The 25065-nt window shown below is 41.1% G+C and overlaps 1 protein-coding gene across 3 annotated transcripts in view; it reads left to right on the top strand.

Moving 5' to 3' along the window:
• The window catches only part of LOC133576500 (exostosin-1), a 331236-nt gene that overhangs the window by 205873 nt on the left and 100298 nt on the right, over nucleotides 1-25065 (top strand). For all 3 annotated transcript variants that reach the window (XM_061929781.1, XM_061929780.1, XM_061929779.1), the window contains 2 exons: nucleotides 17971-18064; nucleotides 19488-19595. In XM_061929781.1, the coding sequence (XP_061785765.1) occupies nucleotides 17971-18064; nucleotides 19488-19595 (202 nt within the window). The remainder of the gene's footprint in view (nucleotides 1-17970; nucleotides 18065-19487; nucleotides 19596-25065) is intronic.

The raw sequence follows: 25065 nt of genomic DNA, 5'->3' as shown, positions 1-25065 counted from the left end.
TCGTTACAATCGGGGCAGTGGACAACCCAGGCGGTCGTGTGGTTTTAAAGATAAACTGTCAACTAATTGCTAGTCTTGTGCAACACTCAGTCCATGTAATTACATCCAGGGGCGCCGCTAGGGATTTTGGGCCCCATGAAAAGAATCTTTACAGGGCCCCCAACGCAGTGTCATTATTTTTTCTGTATTATAATTTCATCATCATTAGGGGCCTCTCTGGGCCCCCCTCCATCATGGGCCCCTAGAATCCGTCTCCTTTACCCCCCCTTTTCGGCGCCCCTGATTACATCCATTCTCGTCTTCAATCACATAGGTAGGTAGGTTATAGTTTGCTTTGTGTATCATTTTAGCTGTTTGCAAACGCACCAAGTCCTTGAATTTCAATATTTTTGATTTAATAAATAAAGGGTCTATATCAGGGGTCAGGAGCCTTTTTGGCTGAGAGAGCCATGAAAGCCAGATATTTTAAAATGTATTTCCGTGAGAGCCATATAATATTTTTTAACACTGAATACAACTAAAAGTGTGCATTTTTAAGTAAGACCAACATTTTTAGAGTATAATAAGTCTCTTATTCTTTTTAATAACATTGTTATTCTGAAGCTAACCAATAACAAATAAAAAAACTTCTTACCAATATTACGACTTCTTGAACAGGTGCGGTAGAAAACGAATGGATGGATTAAAATGCATGAGAATGTTTTATATTTTGAACGTTATTTTTAAAACTGATTACCGGCGGAATTATTCATTACTTATCGTGTTAAGCAATGTCAGCTAAGATTTATCTGAGAGCCAGATGCAGTCATCAAAAGAGCCACATCAGGCTCTAGAGCCATAGGTTCCCTACCCCTGGTCTATATGTTCCCTATATCTAATATTATGTATTATCCTAACTGACCTTTTTTGTAACACAGTTAGTAAACATAGTTTAATAGAACGTAGGTGAATAGGTTAATAAAAAGACTGAGGAAACATACGTATATTTATATATTTCTACTCGCTAAATTTCTTGACAAAGTCATAACATTGGCATCATAGATTCCTTCTGCTTTGTCTTATTCTCTGGCAAAACAGATGTGTATGCAGTGTGTTGTGAAGCAGAGTCATGACGCATACCACTACAGTTTCATCAATTTGTTGATCAGTGAGAACGAACCAGAAACACCATATACGCATTTGTGATGCGGAAAATTTCAGTTGTGGCCACAAATAAATAAATATATGGGAAAAACTGACGTGTGTGGAAGGAGTGCCATACATCTATTGAGATTGCTCTCTCAGGAAGAAGTAGGAGCCTACAATAGTTTGGAGGCGCAAGACATGATGGAGATCATCGATTTATCGTTTAGATCTTTTTTTAATATTTCACTATTAAATAATCAGAATGCAATTTAAAATCAAATAATTGTGCAGCTCTTGGTCAAACCAAATCATACAAAAATAGAATCCATAAGTAATCATCTAAATCAGGGGTCCCCAAACTACGGCCCGCGGGCCGGATATGCCCTGCCAGCATCCAAAATCCGGCCCGCGGAAAGTCCCAAGTTAAAAAAAATATATATATTTTTTAAATTATTTTACAAGTAATTTTCTAATCCAATTTCTACCGCTTGTTACTCTTGGGGTCTCCGAGCTACTCAGACAAATCATATTGTCTAAAAATGCATTTTCCCATAGATAACTAGATAACGTGACATATATATATATATATATATATATACATATATTTTACAGCTCGGCCACCCGGCCAAATTTTTTTAACCCACTGCGGCCCCTGAGTCAAAAAGTTTGGGGACCCATGATCTAAATAATTTTAATCTGTTACGGATACTGGAAAGTATGACCACAAAACACATGTTTACAAAGAATAATGATAGTTTCACATCCAGAAGACAATGTGAAATACATAAACCTTCTCAGTGGCCTAGTGGTTAGAGTGTCCGCCCTGAGATCGGTAGGTTGTGAGTTCAAACCCCGGCCGAGTCATACCAAAGACTATAAAAATGGACCCATTACCTCCCTGCTTGGCACTCAGCATCAAGGGTTGGAATTGGGGGTTAAATCACCAAAATGATTCCCGGGCGCAGCACCGCTGTTGCCCACTGCTCCCCTCACCTCCCAGGGGGTGATCAAGGGGATGGGTCAAATGCAGAGGACACATTTCACCACACCTAGTGTGTGTGTGACAATCATTGGTACTTTAACTTTAAACTATGAATGCAATGGACAAATGAACATTGAACATTACTTTTACCCTTATTGAAGACTCTTGTTGGCTAACGCCACGCGTAAGTCACCTTCGTACTCTGCTACTTTTTTCTTTTTTAAATTCAATATTGTTTCACCATTTGTCTCTAAGTGCTGGCAGTCACGTTTATCTTTGGCCCGATGGTGGATTATTTTGCAGTTGCATACCCAATAATAAAAATGGTAGAGACTGAGTCTGGCTGAACAAAAACTGATGCCGTATACGAAAAAACGGAACAAACCACTAAAGCCTAGAAAAGGGGTGAGGTACAAAAACCACCGTACGGTTAGACGTGCAGGTTTCTGGCCATTTTGGCTTGCACCTACCATTTTTGTGTGGACCAATTAAAAAGGAGCGGTGTGCCTCAAATGGCCACCAGTCTGCACTTTTCCCATGAGCGAAACAAGCATCATTTGCTGCCCGTGACCTTTTTACCTTAAAGCTGCACAAGTGCAGCTTTGAACACCTCATAGAGCTCTGCAGAGAAAGAGGAGCATAGTTTTGTTTTTGTTTTTCCTTGTTGACGCTAACGAGAGGAGAGTGACGGAGAGGTCTGAGTTCAATTATGTTCACCCCAACAGCTTCAATTAAGCATGTGGACAAGAAAATCAATAGGAGGACTGATGACAACTCAAAGCTTTCATTCCTCAGCGTGGAAACGATACGTTCAGCAGCAAAATACACACAAAGTGTACGTACACACAAACACACTGGTATTTATCACCCTGCGGTCAACGAGAGCAACGCCGTCGATGTGACGCCTCCGGCTTTCGCCATCTCTGTTTCCTCTTCATCAATAATAAATCACAGTCATCACAACAACACGTACCTGCGCTTGCCTCTATATTTGTCATTTTTCTTTCGACTATAGTGTGTTCGCCCTCCGTGTGATGGCGACGCTGCGACGCTACGGAAGTGTGTCCCTCATTTAGAGATGTCAAAACCAACTCTATCGATTTGTACTTAGAAGCAGAGGTGAAAAAGAAAGCGGTTGCTTTTTATTTTTTTTACTTAGAGGAGATTTCTGACTGTGTATGTGTGTGTGTGTGTGTGTGTGTGTGTGTGTGTGTGTGTGCGTGTGTGTGTGTTTGTGTCGATGTGAGTGTCGAAAGGGCGCTGACCCTGAAAGGTCACGGCTGATTGGATAACACCGGAAAGCTTTTAGATGTTTTGTGTGCGAGTGACTGCCTTGTGGGAAAAAAGCTTCATCTTTTTATTTATTTATTTAATTATTTACGTATAAAGACTAAGAGCATTGACATCTGCACTGGGAATTTACCCAAGATGGAGATTTTTTTTTTTAAAACAACTCCATTTTATAGATACCAGTAATAATAATAATTAGATTTTTTTTTTTTTACACCTTTCCAGACACTCACAGTGCTTTACATAATTGTTTAATTCATTGGCAAATACACACTGGACCACATAGGTATCATCATTCAGTTCAGTTCATTTCGAACATGAAGGCCTCATATAATTCCAGTTGTTTTAGTACAGGATGTCCAAAATGAAGTACATAAACAAAACAAAAAAATAGTAGCTTGCTTGCCATGTTGTTTGTTGTCTGGAACTTTTTATACAGTCATGAGAATACTACATGGTGCAGCGCTAAAAGTGTAAAAAAAAAAGCATCCCTGCCTTGTTGGGTGTGCTGTTAGTTTCCTGAAAAACACATCGGCAATTGCCCATAAGCCCTGAAAGGATAAGTGAAAAAAAATATATATATATATAAATATATATATAATCTTTTTATAGGAATGTGGCGATCATTCGGCCACCAATCGTTATCTGCAGATCGCCAAATTCTAGCAGCTAAATATGTGCCTCCATACACAGTGTGGAGCCTCTCCCCAAAGTTAATAATAATAACCTCCATTATGGCAAATAAACTGCATTTCTTTGCATCTTAAAGGAGCCATATGTAATAATGTGGCCAGAAATGGTACTGCAATCACGGTCAAAATTATGTAGTCCCCTCCCACTCTCCCTGACTGAGGTTGCCAGATACGCAGTCGAATCCAGCTCGATCGACTGGGCTACTCCATGGAACTTCAAACTTCCACTGCCTCTTACGAGGGGTTGAGGTGCTGGGACCATAATAGATAGATAGAAAGATAGATAGATAGTACTTTATTGATTCCTTCAGGAAAGTTCCCTCAGGAAAATTAATAGCTGAATAGACAACCATTTTGTCAATAACAAATCCCTAACCAACACATTTTACACAGAAATTAGGCTATTTTCAGTAAGAAGTACGTCATACCTGCGTACAATATGACAACAAATGGCAATCATATGGTTATTGTCAGTACTATCAGAAAACAAAGACTAAAACAAACAACAACCAATGGTAGCAATGGTTATACTGGTGAAAATAAGTTTATATAGCAGCCTAATATACACCCAAAATTAAAGAGGAGACATTTTACCAAGGCATGCCTATAGACTACACGATTGAGGAATTATTTTATCATGTGATTTGGCTGTCTCCATACGTTTCACATCGCCATGATGACAGCCGTGCTAATGTTGGAACCTATTTCCTTAGCGTATCAGCATATTGAGAACGAAATAGGTACTGCCACTACCCATATCCACATAGGTTGTATTTGTCGAAAATGTATTTTGCCCTGTTTGTTCGAATACACATCGACATACAGGCTAACGGGCATATATTTCCCCCGTTGGCCTGTATGTCGATGTGTCATTGACTGGGCTAGCATGCTAAGCATTACATTAGGAGCTGAGCACCATCACACTAAACTTTAGTATCATGAACATACGAGCTTTGTTAGAGAAGATCATAGATCGTATTGGACAATATAGTTTACATACAAAATGTCAATATCCATTTATTACACGTAATAAGAAAATGTAAATGCCTGACTTACCTATCAGAGAGGAAATTAGCAAATTTGGCGTCAGATGAAAATCTTCCCAGCTTACAAATCCTCGTTTTGTTCCCAGTTTTGTCATGAATAAGTTGAGAATCGTAACGACACCTTTTAGATTTACTAAGGTCTGACATGTTTAGTAACTTTACCAGTGGCAGTAGCTAGACAAAGAGAGCAGTGTGTAACTGACTTTCTAATTGGTCAAACGGTAGAGGGCGGGAAATCGAAATTAAAACAATAATAAGATTTCAGGGCTGTAAATCAAATCTTGAAATGAAGATATGCCGGCTAGACTACCGTTATCAGTTATAGAGGTATTGAAAAAGAACATGATTTATTAATGCCTTTTGACATATCAGGGCCATTTAATGATGACTTGACATGCAATTATTATATATGGCTCCTTTAAGTACCATTATCATGTATCACTAGTGTCACTAAAGAATGAGGCTAAACATGTTACACACAGACAGCAAGTAACAAGGAGGAATACTTATAGTTAAACACGCCGCTAAGTTAGCTTTAAACAGCAGCAAGAAATGGGTGCTTAGTCAACTTTAAGAAGTGACGATGGAACCACTTTACATCAGAAAGTTAAGAGGGGAGGAGTATATTTACAGCTAGAATTCACCAAGACCTTGACTTTCAAGTTCAAGTATTTCATATATATATATATATATATATATATATATATATATATATATATATATATATATATATATATATATATATATATATATATATATAAGAAATACTTGACTTTCAGTGAATTCTAGCTGTATATATATATATATATATATATATATATATATATATATATATATATATATATATATATATATATATATATATATACTAGAAATATTTGAATTTCAGTGTTCATTTATTTACACATTTACACACACATAACACTCATCTACTCATTGTTGAGTTAAGGGTTGAATTGTCCATCCTTGTTCTATTCTCTGTCACTATTTTTCTAACCCATGCTGAACACCCTCTCTGATGATGCATTGCTGTGTGACACGCACAAAAGTGCTTTTATCAAATGCACTAGAGTCTGGAATCTTCCATCTCTCCCTAGCATGGCCCAAAACTAGTCAATCTTTGCTTCCTGAGGAAGATCTTCACTGCCAAGCACTTGGTAGTCCACTACTTCTTCCCGGAGGCTATCCAGGTCCAATCGCAGCTGTGGCTTGGAATTTGCGAGCGTATTTCTTCATCTTACTCGTCGTCGGTGTCGCCACGGCTGTATCTTCCTCGTTCTTCTGCTTCGTCTCCTTGTTGTGTGCGCAGTTGTGCACTGCACTCTCTAAAAGCTGTAGATGTTATTGTCACATATGCATGTACAGTAGATGGCAGTATTGTCCTGTTTAAGAGTGTCACAACATTGCTGTTTACGGCAGACGAACTGCTTTACGGTAGACGAAAATGTGACTGCTGTTGTTGTGTGTTTTTACCACGCTGGGAGGACGTTAATGAAGCTGCCTAACAATAAACCCACATAAAAAACCAAGAACTCGCCCTTGATCCATCTACAGTTATAACGTGATTGGGCAGGCACGCTGTTTATATTGTGGGAAAGCGGACGTGAATACAGGCTGTCCTCACTCAGGTCCGCATGGAGCTGCAGGGGGCGTGGCCTCCAGCTCGGCCTGAATTTCGGGAAATTTTCGGGAGAAAATTTGTCCCTGGAGGTTTTCGGGAGAGGCGCTGAATTTCGGGAGTCTCCCGGAAAATCCGGGAGGGTTGGCAAGTATGGTTATTGGCTCATCAGTGCGCCGAAGGGAAATGTACAGTATCATAGGGCGCAGTTGAAACTAAAACCGCCACACACACACCCACACCCACACACACACACACACACACACACACACACACACACACACACACACACACACACACACACACGCGCACACACACACACACACACACACACACACACACACACACACACTGACCTGTGACCAAGCATATTCACTTAGAATCTGTGAGGTTTCCCACTGCACAAATATGCCATATCATCGTTCTTCTTCCTCTTTTTTTGTAACACAATCACACATCCCACCTTGTACCAACATCATCAGATTAGCACTAAACTCTCTTCCAATTTTGGATCGAGCACTCTCTCGTGTACTTCATTTATTGTATTGTGTTCCTGTAGATGTTGAAAATAGCTCTCTCTACAATACAGTGCAAACTATAACCAGGATAATAAACATATTGTTACAACAATACCTATCAAACGTGAGCAGATATTGTCTTGGCAAAGGAAACATTTTTGGCTACAGCTTTTTTTTTTTTTGCATTGGGTCTCATTAGGTTATGTAGAACCTTGTCCAGCGGAGTCTCTGATGGGTCCATTTGTTTCTGTCGTCTTTTAAATTTGTAGAAATGAGCGGAACTTTCTGAACTCTTCTAATGAACAAAGGGTGGTTGTTTGTTTTTGGGAACATCCCCCTGTGTGTCTCCAGTAATGCGTCTGGACGACACACACACACACACACACAGAAAACAATTAGACCTGGAAGTAGTGGAAGACAGAGCTTTTACTTTATTACTTTTTTTAGTGTTTGTGCCTTGCTGCTTCCTGCTTACAGTGATTACTGGCAAAGACATTTTTACTTTACACAGCACAGCGCCATCAGAGTGATCAATATTGGAAGTCTGGAAACCTGCAACTGCAACTGTACAGCTAAATTAAACATTTGGATTAAAGGCAAGATGCAGCTTTAGGTGGAAATATGAACAACACACACCTACGTGTGGTAACACAAAGTATAGCATGACTTGCTATGCAGTTTGTGTAGATGAGGCTTTACGTGCCCTGTGTTTAATGCGGAGGGAATTTATCCTAAATTTGATAAATACCATGATTAATTACTTTTTAAAATTATATATATTTTTTGGCCTTTTTTAAGTTACCCAAAACAGACCTAAAAATAAAGTTTACATTTTATTTGGCTTTCCTGTTTTTCCTTGTATTATTATTATTAGGGATGTCCAATATAATCAGCCGATAAATGCTTTAAAATGTAATATCGTAAATTATTGTTATCGGTTGCAAAATTATCGGTATCGGTTTCAAAAAGTAAAATGTACAACTTTTTAAAACGCCGCTGTGTACACAGACGTAGGGAGAAGTACAGAGCGCCAATAAACCTTAAAGGCACTGCCTTTGCGTGCCGGCCCAGTCACATAATATCTACGGCTTTTCACACACAGAAGTGAATGCAATTCATACTTGGTCAATAGCCATACAGGTCACACTGAGGTTGGCTGTATAAACAACTTTAACACTGTTACAAATATGCGCCACACTGTGAACCCACACCAAACAAGAATGACAAACACATTTCGGGAGAACATCCGCACCGTAACACAACAAACACAACAGAACAAATACCCAGAACCCCTTGCAGCACTAACTCTTCCAGGACGCTACAATATATACCCCCCGCCACCCCATACCTCCTCATGCTTTCTCAGGGAGAGCATGTCCCAAATTCCAAGCTGCTGTTTTGAGGCATGTTAAAAAAACATAATGCACTTTGTGACTTCAATAACAAATATGGCAGTGCCATGTTGGCATTTTTTTCCATAACTTGAGTTGATTTAATTTGGAAAACCTTGTTTAATGCATCCAGCGGGGCATCACAACAAAATTAGGCATAACAATGTGTTAATTCCACGACTGTATGTATCGGTATCGGTTGATATCGGAATCGGTAATTAAAAGTTGGACAATATCGGAATATCGGATATTGGCAAAAAAGCCACTATCGGACATCGCTAATTATTATTATTATTATTATTATTATTATTATTATTTGTATTATTAATTGTTATCATTATGTATTATTATTCCAATTTATTTTAAGGTTTTTGCAACAGGAAGTATAAGAGATAGAATGACTCTGTTCCAAGGTTAAACTATCACCATCTCCATAACCTTTTAAATGGGGAACAAGTAATAATTTTAGCAAAGTGAAGTGTACAAAAAGTGCAAAAAAGTTACCTTATATTTGATAAACACAATTTGTAGGTGAAATGTTGTGTTTTTGGTTGTATTATTGTTATGTTCCACTTGGTATGGATCTCAGTAAGTGCAGAGACGTAAGACAGTTCAGGTTCCTCTTTACTGAGGCAAATAAACAAGGCAGCAGGAACAGAAAGCAATGGTGTCAAAAAAGATAACGCGGCATGAAAAAATAAAAACAATTTCGCATGGCAAGGATGACTAGACAGACCTTACGGCACGGAAGGCTCAGAAGAAGCAAGCAGAAAGGGAACTCTTGCCGACCGCATGGAAAGCTGGGGTTAGCGAAGAGTAGAACTCGGTGTATGCCAGCTGAAAGAACTCATCTAATAAAGAGGGCGGACTAATCAGCCCAACTTCTCTGCCAGCTGCACACCAAACTTTGGAAGAGAGAGGAGAGGCAGGCAGCACAACAGATATAGGACGTCACAATTACAAAATTATTAATTTACTTTTTTTATGGTTTTTTTGTACCCCTTTTATGCAAATTTAAAACCGAAAACTGACTGAAAAAGTGAAGTTTTTGTTCTGTTTTGCATTGTTTTCTTTTTACTCTTTCACTGCAGTGTTGCTGCTTAGTTATTTCTGTGCCTTTTCTCACTTATGACCTTGTTCATGTTTCTGATTGGCTAATACGCCACAGTTATATGGAAAAAAATCACGATTTAGCCTAAATACTCAATGTGGCAATTGAATCAAGGCCACAAGAAGACAACACTCCTAATGTAAATATGCACGCTGTGGTGAGGTTTAATCGCGTTGAACCATTTGACTACAGCAGCCAATCAGCATCTTAGGCCGTGATGTGCTTTTCATCTGTCAGCTTGCAGCTCTCTGCCGCCCTCCTAGCGACCTTCAGGTGACACGTAGGACACCTGACATCTTATTTTGATCTTTTCTTCTTGTGAAACACGCGTGCACACACACACACACACACACACACACACACACACACACACACACACACACACACACACACACACACACATATTGACACACACACACATATTGATACGTAAAGGCAGGTGTCTGGTGATGTTTTGGGGACAGTTGATCCCTAGACAGATTAGGTGGCAATCTGAAATCTCCCCAGGCCAGCCCTGGGATCACACACACACACACACACACACACACACACACACACACACACACACACACACACACACACACACACACACACACACACGCACACACACCCACAGGTTTAAAGTCACAGAAAGTATATTTGGAAACTAATGAAAATGTGTAGTCACAAAAGAGAAGTATGCTGTAAATTACTGATGGCATGTTCTTCATAAATTAATTAATTAATAAATCAAAGATTCTCTCTAAGATTTATTTTCAAAAATGCCAGTCAATGATCCTATTTATGACACAAACTTTCTACTGTTTTGAAGAACTGGCTGCAAACACAGTAGTCAAGATCCTCTATGAATGCTCTGCTATTGTTAACGATCTGCTGCAAAATCAGAGGACAAAGACTAAGATCCTTTTATACAACAGAATTCTGCTGTTTTCAGGAACCTTCCGCAAACACACTCGTCAAAGATCCTCCATATCAAGGCTGTCACACTCGTTTTCATCGAAGTTATGGCTGCCTTCAAGAGTTCCGCATGTAATAGTGAATAATAAATGAATATGAATGTATAAAGTAAGGATTAAGGATTTGTAAATGTTACGATAACAATTTGACGGCTCAGTCGTCAGACTATTACCATAAAAACGATTGTCATTTTTACTGTTAAAAAAACTGTGTTTCCATTTACAGTAATATGCTGTAAAAAACACTGTAACCTTTACGGTAAAGAAAACTGGGAGCTCAGTCGCTACAATTTTACTGTAAAATCTATTGTCATTTTTACAGTGAACAAAACCCCAAAACCAGTGAAGTTGGCACATTGTGTAAATTGTAAATAAAAACAGAATACAATGATTTGCAAATCCTTTTCAAGCTTTATTCAATTGAATACACTGCAGAGACAAGATATTTAACGTTCGACCTGCTAAACTTTATTTCTTGCAAATATTTGCTCATTTGGAATTTGATGCCTGCAACATGTTTCAAAAAAGCTGGCACAAGTGGCAAACAAGACTGAGACATTTGAGGAATGCTCATCAAACACTTATTTGGAACATCCCACAGGTGAACAGGCTAATTGGGAACAGGTGGGTGCCATGATTGGGTATAAAAGCAGCTTCCATGAAATGCTCAGTCATTCACAAACAAGGATGGGGCGAGTGTCACCACTTTCTGAACAAAAGCGTGAGCAAATTGTCGAACAGTTTAAGAACAACATTTCTCAACGAGCTATTGCAAGGAATTTAGGGATTTCAACATTTATGGTCCGTAATATCATCAAAAGGTTCAGAGAATCTGGAGAAATCACTGCACGTAAGCAGCAAGACCGAAAACCATCATTGAATGCCCGTGACCTTCAATCTCGCAGGCGGTACTGCATCAAAAAGCGACATCAGTGTGTAAAGGATATCACCACATGGGCTCAGGAACACTTCAGAAAACCACTGTGAGTAACTACAGGTTGTCGCTACATCTGTAAGTGCAAGTTAAAACTGTAGTATGCAAAGTGAAAGCCATTTATCAACAACACCCGATTTTGTACGATTTGATGGATAACTTGCCTTGAGACCACAAGTCAAGCAGATATTTAGGTTTGTTTTGGGTCTATGGGTGACGGATAGACTGACCCAGGCCAGTGAGGCCACACAGCACAAATATATAAAAGTTTCCAAATAAATTGTGTTTCATTCCTAAAATAATTGGGTTATGTGAAAAATGGAGGAAAAAAAAAAGAAAAAAAGTCTGTGCAGTCATCTACGTGACTCACGTGGCTCCAGCTGATTGACGGACAAATGGACGGCGTTGGCAAAAGGTAATGAAAAAGTTAATGATGTCGAGTCTTCATCTTCATCATGGATCAAAGTAAAACTGGAAATCTCATATACAAAACATACAACATAAGGTGGCAAAAAACATTTCAATAATGAATAAAGCAAAATACGTCCTGGGCCAAAAATCACTACATATTCTCTACTGCTCGCTAGTGTTTCCATATCTGAGTTATTGTGTAGAAATATGGGGAAATAATTACACACGTGCGCTACATTCGCTAACGTGTTACAAAAAAGATCAGTTAGAATAATACATAATGTTGGATATAGAGAACATACAAACCCTTTATTTATTGAGTCAAAAATATTAAAGTTTGGTGATTTGGTAAAATTGCAAACAGGTAAAATGATGTACAAAACAAACTATAACCTGCTACCAAAGAATGTACAACAATTCTTCTCAACTAAAGAGGAGAAATATAACCTTAGAGGAAAATCTAATTTAAACATTTGTATGCATGTACAACACTTACAACCTTTAGCATATCAGTATGTGTAATTCATTTATGGAATGGATTAAGTAAAGAAGTTAAACATTGTACTGATATGATCCAGTTTAAGAGGTTGTTCAAAATAATAGTGCTTACAAAGTACAAAGAAGAAGAAATATGAGAAATACTTTCAACCTTATTGAAAATAAGATATTCTTCATCTCAGTATGTTAATAATGACTGAATTAATGAATTACATATTACAAAACTGTTGTGTATACTAATTCACAGATGTTATTTTATTACCGTATTTTTCGGACTATAAGTTGCAGTTTTTTCTATAGTTTGGCCGGGGGTGAGACTTATACTCAGGAGCGACTTATGTGTGACATTATTAACACATTACCGTAAAATATCAAATAATATTATTTAGCTCATTCACGTAAGAGACTAGACGTATAAGATTTCATGGGATTTAGCGATTAGGAGTGACAGATTGTTTGGTAAACATATAGCATGTTCTATATGTTAAAGTTATTTGAATGACTCTTACCATAATATGTTACGTTAACATACCAGGCACGTTCTCAGTTGGTTATTTATGCCTCATATAACGTACACTTATTCAGCCTGTTGTTCACTATTCTTTATTTATTTTAAATTGCCTTTCAAATGTCTATTCTTGGTGTTGGGTTTTATAAAATAAATTTCCCCCAAAAATGCGACTTATGTATGTTTTTTTCCTTCTTTATTATACGACTTATACTCTGGAGCGACTTATACTCAGAAAAATACGGTATATAAAAAGGTCAGTAAACTATTTTATATATTTTTAAACGCTCTGAAGTGGGAAAGGGGTAGGATTAAATAAGCTTTGCATCCTTCTACTCCTTTTCGGACATGATGTAAAGTGAAATTATATGATATTGATAGTTTCGGACATGATGTAAAGTGAAATTATATGATATTGTGTGATGTATTATACTGTAAGTGTGTTCATGTTCGAAATAAACTAAAGAAAAAAAGAAAGAAAAGACCAAACACGCCATCACGTGCCCAGTTTAGAAAAAGAAGAAAGAAGAAACGGAGACAATATATTTTAAAACTTTCTTTTCTTTCTTTCTTTAGTTTATTTTGAACATGAACACACTTACAGCAAAATACATCACACAATTTCATATCATTTAATTTTACATCATGCCCGAAAAGGAGTAGGAAGAAGCAAAGCTTATTTAATCCTACCCCTTTCCCACTTCAGAGCGTTTACTGACCTTTTTATATAATAAAATAACATCTATGAATTAGTATACACAACAGTTTTGTAATATTTAACTAATTAATTCAGTCATTATTAACATACTGAGATGAAGAATATCTTATTTTCAATAAGGTTGAAAGTATTTCTTATAATTCTTCTTCTTTGTACTTTGTAAGGACTATTATTTTGAACAACCTCTTGAACTGGATCATATGAGTACAATTTTTAACTTCTTAACTTAATCCATTCCATAATTTTATTCCACATACTGATATGCTAAAAGTTCTAAGTGTTGTACGTGCATATAAATGCTTTAAATGATTTTTTCCTCTAAGGTTATATTTCTCCTCTTTAGTTGAGAAGAATTGTTGTACATTCTTTGGTAGCAGGTTATAGTTTGCTTTGTACATAATTTTAGCTGTTTGCAATTTTACCAAATCACCAAATTTTAATATTTTTGACTCAATAAATAAAGGGTTTGTATGTTCTCTATATCCAACATTATGTATTATTCTAACTGATCTTTTTTGTAACACAAAAAATGTAGCACTTTTTGCACCAAGTACCACCTCAGAAAAAAATTGTCTCTCAAAATACTACGATAATGACTAACAATAAAATACAGTAGCGTAGTAGGCCTAAGCATTTATTAAAAACAAGGCACTGTAACATTGCACACAGTACAAACAGTAACACAGCGTTTAAATGTTTAATTAAGTGATCATTTGACGTACTACAAAATGTAGCCAGTGTACCACAGTTTGAGAATTACTGTTATAGGCTATTAATTAGCCTCTTGTTAATATGTTGCTATTAGCCACAGAAAATGACTGTATTTGGTTTTTGAGTTTTGCTGAACGAGCAACTTAAAAAATTCCAAATTGTATTATTAGCTAAAAACACCCAAAGCTAATGCGCGTGTATGTGTCACGTACGAACGTACTTACGTCATTACGTCATAACGTCCTTAAAGCTGGAAGAGGGCGGGATATACATAAAATACATTGGAAAATTAGCACCCTCTAGACATCTGTGTAAACGTTGCAAACTGGCCCTTTAAGATTGAATAATAAAATAATACAAATAACATAATATAATAATATGTTGTTGTGTTGGTAGCAGACTTTGGGGGTAAAGCGAGCCAGGACCGTCTCTGGCGGGAGGTAAACAGGGAGTAAACCAAAAGAAAGAACGCTGGAATGGAAACACAGAACAAAGTCAGACCTGTGTGACAGGTCCTGACAATATTATTTGGAATGAAAATGATAATATATCCTTTTTAAAACAGGTAACAGGTTACAGAACTTAGCTGCATCGAGTTAACGCGGCGATGCCCTAAAACATTTTTTTAAATATATATATATATATTTTTTAAACGTATTCTTAAAATAAACAAAAATACACACATACAGGTAAAAGCCAGTAAATTAGAATATTTTGAAAAACTTGATTTATTTCAGTAATTGCATTCAAAAGGTGTAACTTGTACATTATATTTATTCATTGCACACAGACTGATGCATTCAAATGTTTATTTCATTTAATTTTGATGATTTGAAGTGGCAACAAATGAAAATCCAAAATTCCGTGTGTCACAAAATTAGAATATTACTTAAGGCTAATACAAAAAAGGGATTTTTAGAAATGTTGGCCAACTGAAAAGTATGAAAATGAAAAATATGAGCATGTGCAATACTCAATACTTGGTTGGAGCTCCTTTTGCCTCAATTACTGTGTTAATGCGGCGTGGCATGGAGTCGATGAGTTTCTGGCACTGCTCAGGTGTTATGAGAGCCCAGGTTGCTCTGATAGTGGCCTTCAACTCTTCTGCGTTTTTGGGTCTGGCATTCTGCATCTTCCTTTTCACAATACCCCACAGATTTTCTATGGGGCTAAGGTCAGGGGAGTTGGCGGGCCAATTTAGAACAGAAATACCATGGTCCGTAAACCAGTCACGGGTAGATTTTGCGCTGTGTGCAGGCGCCAAGTCCTGTTGGAACTTGAAATCTCCATCTCCATAGAGCAGGTCAGCAGCAGGAAGCATGAAGTGCTCTAAAACTTGCTGGTAGACGGCTGCGTTGACCCTGGATCTCAGGAAACAGAGTGGACCGACACCAGCAGATGACATGGCACCCCAAACCATCACTGATGGTGGAAACTTTACACTAGACTTCAGGCAACGTGGATCCTGTGCCTCTCCTGTCTTCCTCCAGACTCTGGGACCTCGATTTCCAAAGGAAATTCAAAATTTGCATGGTTGGGTGATGGTTTGGGGTGCCATGTCATCTGCTGGTGTCGGTCCACTCTGTTTCCTGAGATCCAGGGTCAACGCAGCCGTCTACCAGCAAGTTTTAGAGCACTTCATGCTTCCTGCTGCTGACCTGCTCTATGGAGATGGAGATTTCAAGTTCCAACAGGACTTGGCGCCTGCACACAGCGCAAAATCTACCCGTGCCTGGTTTACGGACCATGGTATTTCTGTTCTAAATTGGCCCGCCAACTCCCCTGACCTTAGCCCCATAGAAAATCTGTGGGGTATTGTGAAAAGGAAGATGCAAAATGCCAGACCCAAAAACGCAGAAGAGTTGAAGGCCACTATCAGAGCAACCTGGGCTCTCATAACACCTGAGCAGTGCCAGAAACTCATCGACTCCATGCCACGCCGCATTAACGCAGTAATTGAGGCAAAAGGAGCTCCAACCAAGTATTGAGTATTGTACATGCTCATATTTTTCATTTTCATACTTTTCAGTTGGCCAACATTTCTAAAAATCCCTTTTTTGTATTAGCCTTACACAATATTCTAATTTTGTGACACACGGAATTTTGGATTTTCATTTGTTGCCACTTCAAGTCATCAAAATTAAATGAAATAAACATTTGAATGCATCAGTCTGTGTGCAATGAATAAATATAATGTACAAGTTACACCTTTTGAATGCAATTACTGAAATAAATCAAGTTTTTCAAAATATTCTAATTTACTGGCTTTTACCTGTATATATATATATATATATATATACGTTAGGTCAGGAAAAAACACAAAGGCTATATCATCCCTACATGCCTGTTTCGCAGGTTTCCCTGCTCGTCAGAGGATTTTTATCAAATCAAGGTTTCCCTGCTGACGAGCAAGGGGATTTACCTCGGTATTGAGCACTGTACAACGGATAAACCACAGAAACCTTGACTATATATATATATATATATATTTGTTTTAATTCCGTTTTGAATAATATGAATCAATTTAAGATCGAAATTAAACAGAACCGCAATTCAGATGTGAATAGAATGTTTTGAGCCCCCTTAATTTGTTGCATTATTAGATAATATTTAAGCGTAAAATATATGCACTGCATTTTTTTCTGTTAGAATAGGAAGGACGAATACATCTAGTGAGAAAAGAGTCAAAGATCCTCTCATCTGTTTGGCAGGACCAACTGCACGATCACTTTTGTGTTTCAGAAGCATCCTACGGTTTTTAGGAACCTGTGCCAAATGCACTGCTCAAAGATCCTTCCTGACAAGAACACCAAGCTATGACGTGAAGATGTTTAATTTATGGGCAAGATTTAGCAACTGGTTGAAAAAAATTGACAATTGTACATCCATCCATGGGCGTCACGGTGGAAGAGGGGTTAGTGTATCTGCCTCACAATACGAAGATCCTGAGTAGTCTTGGGTTCAATCCCGGGCTCGGGATCTTTCTGTGTGGAGTTTGCATGTTCTCCTCGTGACTGCGTGGGTTCCCTCCGGGTACTCCGGCTTCCTCCCACCTCCAAAGACATGCACCTGGGGATAGGTTGATTGGCAACACTAAATTGGCCCTAGTGTGTGAATGTGAGTGTGAAGGTTGTCTGTCTATCTGTGTTGGCCCTGCGATGAGGTGGCGACTTGTCCAGGGTGTACCCCGCCTTCCGCCCGATTGTAGCTGAGATAGGCTCCAGCGCCCTCCGCGATCCCAAAAGGGAATAAGCGGTAGAAAATGGATGGATGGATGGACATCCATCCATCCATTTTTACCGCGTGTCCCTTTTGGGGTTGCAAGGGACAATTGTATAATAATTAATTAATAACTGCAATTAGTGTGTCAGTCCACCTTGTGGCAAAAAACCTCAAGTAGTTGATGGCTGAACTGATCTTTGTTTCTCCTGACCGCCATGTTTTGTTTTGTGTTTGCGAAGGTTCGACTACCAGGAACTCCTCCACAACTCCACATTTTGCTTGGTGCCACGAGGCCGACGTCTGGGTTCGTTCCGCTTTCTGGAGGCGCTGCAGGTGCGTATTTATGTTGGGCGGCGGTACAGAGCAACAATGGAACCATCCTGGCTCCCCCTGGGGTTTCACCAGTTTGGTTACCCAAGACCAAACCTCCTCCATCTGACCACAGAACTTTTCTCCAGAAGGTGTTATCTTTGTCCATGTGATGTCAGATGAAACAAAAATTGAGCTGTTTGGCCACAATACTCAGCAATATGTTTGGAAGAGAAAAGGTGAGGCCTTTAATACTACCACCACCAGTCCTACCGTCAAGCATGGTGGTGGTAGTATTATGCTCTGGGCCTGTTTTGCTACCAATGGAACTGGTGCTTTACATAGAGTAAAAGGGACAATAAAAAAGGCCTCCAAATTCTTCAGGACAACCTAAAATCATCAGCCCGGAGGTTGGGTCTTGGGCGCAGTTGGGTGTTCCAACCGGACAATGACCCCAAACACATGTCAAAAGTGGTAAAGGAATGGCTAAATCAGGCGAGAATGAAGGTTTTAGAATGGCCTTCCCAAAGTCCTGACTTAAACATGTGGACAGTGCTGAAGAAACAAGTCCATGTCAGAAAACCAACCAGTTTAGCTGAACTGCACCAATTTTGTCAAGAAGAGTGGTCAAAAATTCAACCAGAAGCTTGTGGATGGCTACCAAAAGCGCCTTATTGCAGTGAAACTTGCCAAAGGACATGTAACCAAATATTAACATTGCTGTATGTATACTTTTGACCCAGCAGATTTGCTCACATTTTCAGTAGACCCATAATAAATTCATAAAAGAAGCAAACTTCATGAATGTTTTTTGTGACCAGCAAGTATGTGCTCCAATCACTCTATCACAAAAAAATAACAGTTGTAGACATTATTGGAAACTCAAGACAGCCATGACATTATGTTCTTTACAAGTGTATGTAAACCTTTGACCACGACTGTATGTCATAACTGTATCTATCATAACAGTGCCTAATAAGATCCAACACAAGAAAAATATATCTCTAGAAAGATAACTAAAAGAACGTGGCAGAAGACCACCACAGTATATACTAATCGACATCTTACGGATTTTTGACTTGTTACAGTTGAGAAGGCGCTCATTAGACTTTTCAAAGATTTATGAAGCTCATCTTGGGAATATCACAAAATTTCCAGAAAAAAACAAAGCAACAACAGCTTTCTGTTCCCTCCTAAATCATTCGTTTTTCTTCATGCAAAATGAAAGTGACTTGAGAGGATTAAAGAGCGTCTCCCTGGTGGCGCTCCTCTTCAAACATCATCATCGTCGTCCCTCGGGGGGATTCCCAAACTGTGAAAACGTGTTGATCTTTTTATAGCGCCTTGTTGTTGGCATCCTCTTTCAGGCTAACAATGGAAGCCGAGTCATCCCCAATTCAAACCAAAGTGATTCTGACGTCAGATATCTTGTCGCCGTTCCTTGCAGGCGGCGTGCGTTCCCGTCATTCTGAGCAACGGTTGGGAGCTTCCGTTCTCCGAGGTCATCGACTGGAAGAAAGCTGCCATCGTGGGCGACGAGAGGCTGCTGCTGCAGGTGAGATGATCAGTGTGTCATGATCCGTTGCCCGGGTCATGTTTTGTTTAGTTTGATATTTCCTTAGTTGTTGGTTAATTCTAAAGCACCCTTGTTTGTGTTCTTAGTTGTCATGGGTGCTAATTTTTGTTACCTGCCTCTGATTAGTGGTCGGGACGCTCACCTGCTCCTGGTAACTAATCCGAGAGCTGTCTATTCTTGCCTCGCGCCATACTCTGCCTGGCAGTCTTGTTCGCAACACGCGCCCTTTACTTTTGGTATTTATTTTCTTAAGAGTTTAGAATTACTAGTTTCTTTCTGTGTTGTTGGTTAGTCTATTGCTAAGCTTTGCCGTAGCTTCCTGTGCCATCCGCACATTTTTCTTTTTCCGTATCTTTTGCCTTGTTATTTGGATAAATCATCCTTCTTACCCAATGGCGGGCCGTGCGTTTCCCATCTAGGCCTTCAGTGATATCCGACTTCAAAAAATACCTCTCAAAATACCATAATTGATGTCGCCACATGATCACGGCTTGTGAAATACTATACAGAAACACAGTTGTGCACTACTGGTCATTGAATCAACTCAATGTGTCACTACTGTACAAAAAAGGCTATTTTTTGGCGCATTTGAAAATCAATAAACCCGCATCGGACGTAGTACTGTCATAACAAAAATAAATGTAAAAAACATATTGAATGTGAAAATATATATTTGAACCCACAATACCGCTCAGAGTTGGTTGATTTGAGTGGAAGTGGCAGGTAAACCGTTATATCTGCCATCTAATCAACATTTTGCTTTGCTACTCTGTTGGTTAAAAAAGTGAGTACCGCTGATTTCTCCGCTGGCCGGGTATGGCTTCGGTGCCCCTTTCTGCTTGCGTAAATCAGAACTTGTGATTGGATACCTGGGAGTGACAAGTGAATAGGGATGATGTTTCGAAACCGGTTCTTCCGGTTGTTCGATAAGAAAAGAACCGTTCGATAAGAAAAGAACCGATTCCATGGACTCAAATCCCTTTATTTATTTTTTTATTTTTTATTTATTTATTTAAAAAAAAAAAAATGTTGTCCTGTTTAGCTTCTCAGGCAAATCATATGTTGATGTAGAGGCCCATATCGGCTGTTCAGATTTACTTTACAAAAGAGAAGTGTAGGATACTTCTCTTGTTGCCTTATTTGTATTTGACCTTATTAAATGTATTTATATTATCATTTGATGCAGCCAGGCCGGAGCAGGAGGGGATAGAAAGAGAAAAAAAGGAAGACATAGGGGGGAATTGTGGGGACAAGAGGGGGATTAGACAGAGGGACAAAAACAACAACAGCAAACACAACAATAACAACAACAACAACAACAACAACAATAGAGCAACATCAGCAAATACGATATGTACAAATATGATGGTAAAAGTGATAGCAAAGAAGCAATTAGCAAAATAAATAATAATACAGAAATGACAATGAGCATTATTACACTACAAATGGAGCAATACAAATACCAATAGAAATAGCGCTATTGATAATGAACAATACCAATAATTTACCTCTATTATCAACAATACAGTTGTTCAAATACAACAATACATATATGTAATGATACAAAAGAATGCAGAAAAATGGAGGGGAAGAAAGAGAAGCAACGTATATTAACCTTGTAGATTGTTATAGTAACAATAGGTTAAGTTTTGTCAGTGTGCCATGTGTTACCCAGTTTCCCCTAGAGCAACAACGTTAATATATGTTTGATGAAACGTGATTATGTGCATGAGTGTATGTATGCATATGTACTTGTATATGTACAGAATGTGCATATGTATGTTTGTACAGTGATTGTATATGTACAGCATGTGTATATGTATGTTTGTACAGTGAATGTATATATACAGTATGTGTATATGTATGTTTGTACAGTGAATATATATCATACTTGCCAACCCTCCCGGATTTTCCGGGAGACTCCCGAAATTCAGCGCCTCTCCCGAAAACCTCCCGGGACAAATTATCTCCCGAAAATCTCCCGAAATTCAGGCGGACTCAGCAGTCACGTTTTGGTTTAGCCTAAAGCAGTTTGTCTGCCGTAAACAGCAATGTTGTGACACTCTTAAACAGGACAATACTGCCATCTAGTGCATTTGATGAAAGCACTTTTGTGCGTGCCACACAGCAATGCATCATCATGTTCAGCATGGTTAGAAAAATAGTGACAGAGAATAGAACAAGGATGGACAATTCAACCCTTAACTCAACAAGTATATGTGTAAATAAATGAACACTGAAATTCAAGTATTTCTAATATATATATTGTAGCGGCTTTGGCTGGGGGTCGGGACTTCCGGGGAAGTTAGGGAAGTGACGTTATTGACAGGAAGTGTTAGTTCGAGTTTTGCCGGGAAAGAGGGAAGACGCACATTGGAGCTGTTGTGTGGTTACATTGCATCTTATCTAATAAAGACAAGACAAACGAATAAGTCTATGAGCCTACGTTCCTGGGAATATTACACTAGTGTCAGAAGTAAAACCGGCGTTTTTCGAAAGAGACTTTGTCGCGGTAAGGACACGCTGCGTTCCGCGCATTAGCCAGTTAGCTCCAGTCTGTGAGTTAGCTAGGACCGCAAGCGTTTAGCATGTTTAGCTACGGTGAGCATAAGTTTAAAGTGGAGCGGGATGACGCTGTTTTGGAGCGGGTGACCGTCGAACAGCCGCCCTCCTGCTCGCACACGAGCGGCTCGTCGTCCCGTGGAGATGTAAAGATGTCGCCACTGCCGCCGCCGCCCGCAGCTTCCCCGCACGGCGCGCCCCCCCCACCGTCTGCTGCCTCAGTGAAGACGCCAAAATTTGCCGGTGGATCAGATTGGGAGGCGTTCCACGCTCAATTTGAACTTTTGGCGGACGCTAGAAGGTGGGAAGCAAGGGACAAAGCGTTGCAATTGGCTTTGTGTCTGGAGGGAGAGGCTCTTTCGTGCCTCCTGCTGCTGGATTCTGAACAACAGCGGTGCTACGCAGCCCTGGTGGGGGCGCTCAAGAGGAGGTTTGGGAGATGGTCTCAGCCAGCGCTTTTAAAAACTGAACTGAGAGGGAGGTGCAGGAAGCCTGGCGAGCCTCTCCGGGGGCTCGCTAATGACATTGAGGGCCAGGTGCGCCGTGCATATGGTCACCTGCCTGCTGATGCACGGAATGAGCTCGCAACTGACCTGTTTGTTGGAGCCATTACTCCTCCTGACCTGCGCGTGCAGGTGCAGCTTCAGCACCCAAGGTCCCTGCAGGAGGCACTGGAAGCTGCTGTTGAGAGGGAGATGCTGGGGAGTGCAGCTGCAGCCGGGGAACTGGAAATGAAACCCCATCCAGTGAGGGTGGCATCGTCACACACGTCTAGTGACGGGGCTCCGGCTTGGGCGACAGAAATGACCGAACTACTGAGGTCGGTGACTCTGCAAAGTCAACGTGGCCCGCGCCCCATGCAGGTCTGCTGGGGATGTGGCCAACCTGGACACTTTCGCAGGGAGTACCCTGCCACTCGTCGTGAGCCGGGAAACGGCGCCGGGCCCGCATAGTCAGGGGTATGCGGGCCCCTACGTCCACCGCGGACCCTGACTCGCCAGCCCAGGCTCGTCAAGCAGGGGAGAGAGCCCATCAGCACAGCCAGGGGGGAGGGGCTCCATCCCCCCCAGAAGCAGACGACGACTCGCCTTCTGCTCCTTCTTCTTGCTTTCGGGCACCCGGAGGAGCCCAGCGACACAGCCAGGGGGGAGGGGCTCCATCCCCCCCAGAAGTAGATGACAGCAGTGTGCCACCTATGGCGGTGGGCTGGACACGGGGGGGGGGGCACAAAGGTGGGGGATCCTGCCATGTCGCTGTATCTGTCCAGGGAGTGCCTACCGTGGGCCTGGTGGACACGGGGTCATCGGTAACGCTGGAAAGACCGGACGTTCTGCCCAGCAGTACACCACTTGAGCCCACAGCAGTACAGCTACGCACAGTCACGGGCCAGCTAGCTCCTATGGTGGGGAAGGGGTTCCTGTGGTTGTGCGTGGGGGGAAAGCGAGTTCGCCATCTAGTGACTGGGTGCCTGCTAGACATGGGGGAGGGGTACACTTAACTTCCCGGGGGGCCCTACAGTTGCCATGGGTACCCTAGTTTCCGGGACCCTGCCCGTTTCACCGTATGCCTCTACAGTCTTGTTGCCTCACACCACACCTAGTTACTACCCCTGCCCTCTCCCTGTCTCCCTTCAGCCAATGAGGGGGGAGACAGAGCTGTGTATTACCCGGGGATGCCAGCCCTGGGCATCCCTACCCACGGCTCCCCACCCGCAGCCAGCACCCCCGGTCATGGGGTGAGGGGTGTGGAGGGAGGAGTATGGGTACTTGGAGAAACAGCAACAGGAGCAGCTGAAACAGCTGCTGATGGAATTCCAGGGCAGCTTTGCAATGAATGAGAGTGAAGTGGGAAGAACCCACTTGGCAGAGCATGTCATAGACACTGGCTTGGCGCGGCCCATCAAGTGCCACGCGCGCCGCATTCCCCTCGCTCGACAGCAGGTATGTGACAAGGCCGTAGATGACCTGCTGCGGGCCGACTTTATTGAGCCGTCTGAGAGCCCCTGGGCGGCACCTGTGGTCATGGTCGCGAAAAAGAAGGCTGGTGATTGGCGATTCTGTGTGGATTACAGACGGCTGAACGAAGTGACCACAAAGGACTCTTACCCCCTCCCCCGTATTGATGAGTCCCTGGACCTAGTTTCCGGCTCCTCGTGGTTCACCACTCTGGACCTTAAAAGCGGATATTATCAAGTCCCCCTTTCTCCTGAATCTCGCCCTAAATCCGCCTTCTGTACCGGCCGGGGCTTGTAGCAATTCAAAGTCCTTAGTTTTGGACTCTGCAATGCCCCCGCCACTTTTGCCCGGCTTATGGACAAAGTGCTGGCTGGTATACCCCGCCAAGAGTGCCTGGTATACCTGGACGACATCCTGGTACATGGGCGTTCTTTTGAAACAGCCCTCGGGTCCCTGGGTCGAGTCCTGGAGAGGATTCGAGCAGCAGGCCTTAAACTGCACCCTGACAAATGCAGTTTCATGCGGCGAGAGGTAACCTTCTTGGGACATGAGCTGGGTGCCGATGGCATCGGCGCCATGGGCGAGAAGGTGCGGGCTGTGAGAGACTGGCCTGTCCCTCGGGACCAAGGACAGCTGAAGAGCTTCATCGGGCTTGCCTCTTACTATCGGAGGCACGTGCAGGGTTTTGCTACAATCGCCGCGCCCCTATATCGATTGCTGGAAAAAAAGCAAAGACTTTGTGTGGTCCGAAGGGTGCCAGGAGGCATTCTGGGGGATGAAATGGGCCCTGTGTGAGGCCCCGGTACTTGCCCCACCTGACCTCACCCTGCCCTTCTTACTGGACACTGATGCCAGCGGAGTGGGGGTTGGGGGGGTACTTGCACAGCCGTGGCAGGAAGGGGAGAGGGTGGTGGCCTACTTCAGCCAGAAAC

This window comes from Nerophis lumbriciformis, linkage group LG34 (genome assembly GCF_033978685.3).
Source record: "Nerophis lumbriciformis linkage group LG34, RoL_Nlum_v2.1, whole genome shotgun sequence".
In the NCBI taxonomy this organism is placed as follows: Eukaryota; Metazoa; Chordata; class Actinopteri; order Syngnathiformes; family Syngnathidae; genus Nerophis; species Nerophis lumbriciformis.
The sequence above is the reverse complement of the archived record's forward strand: the minus strand, read 5'-3'. Positions and strand labels throughout refer to the sequence as shown.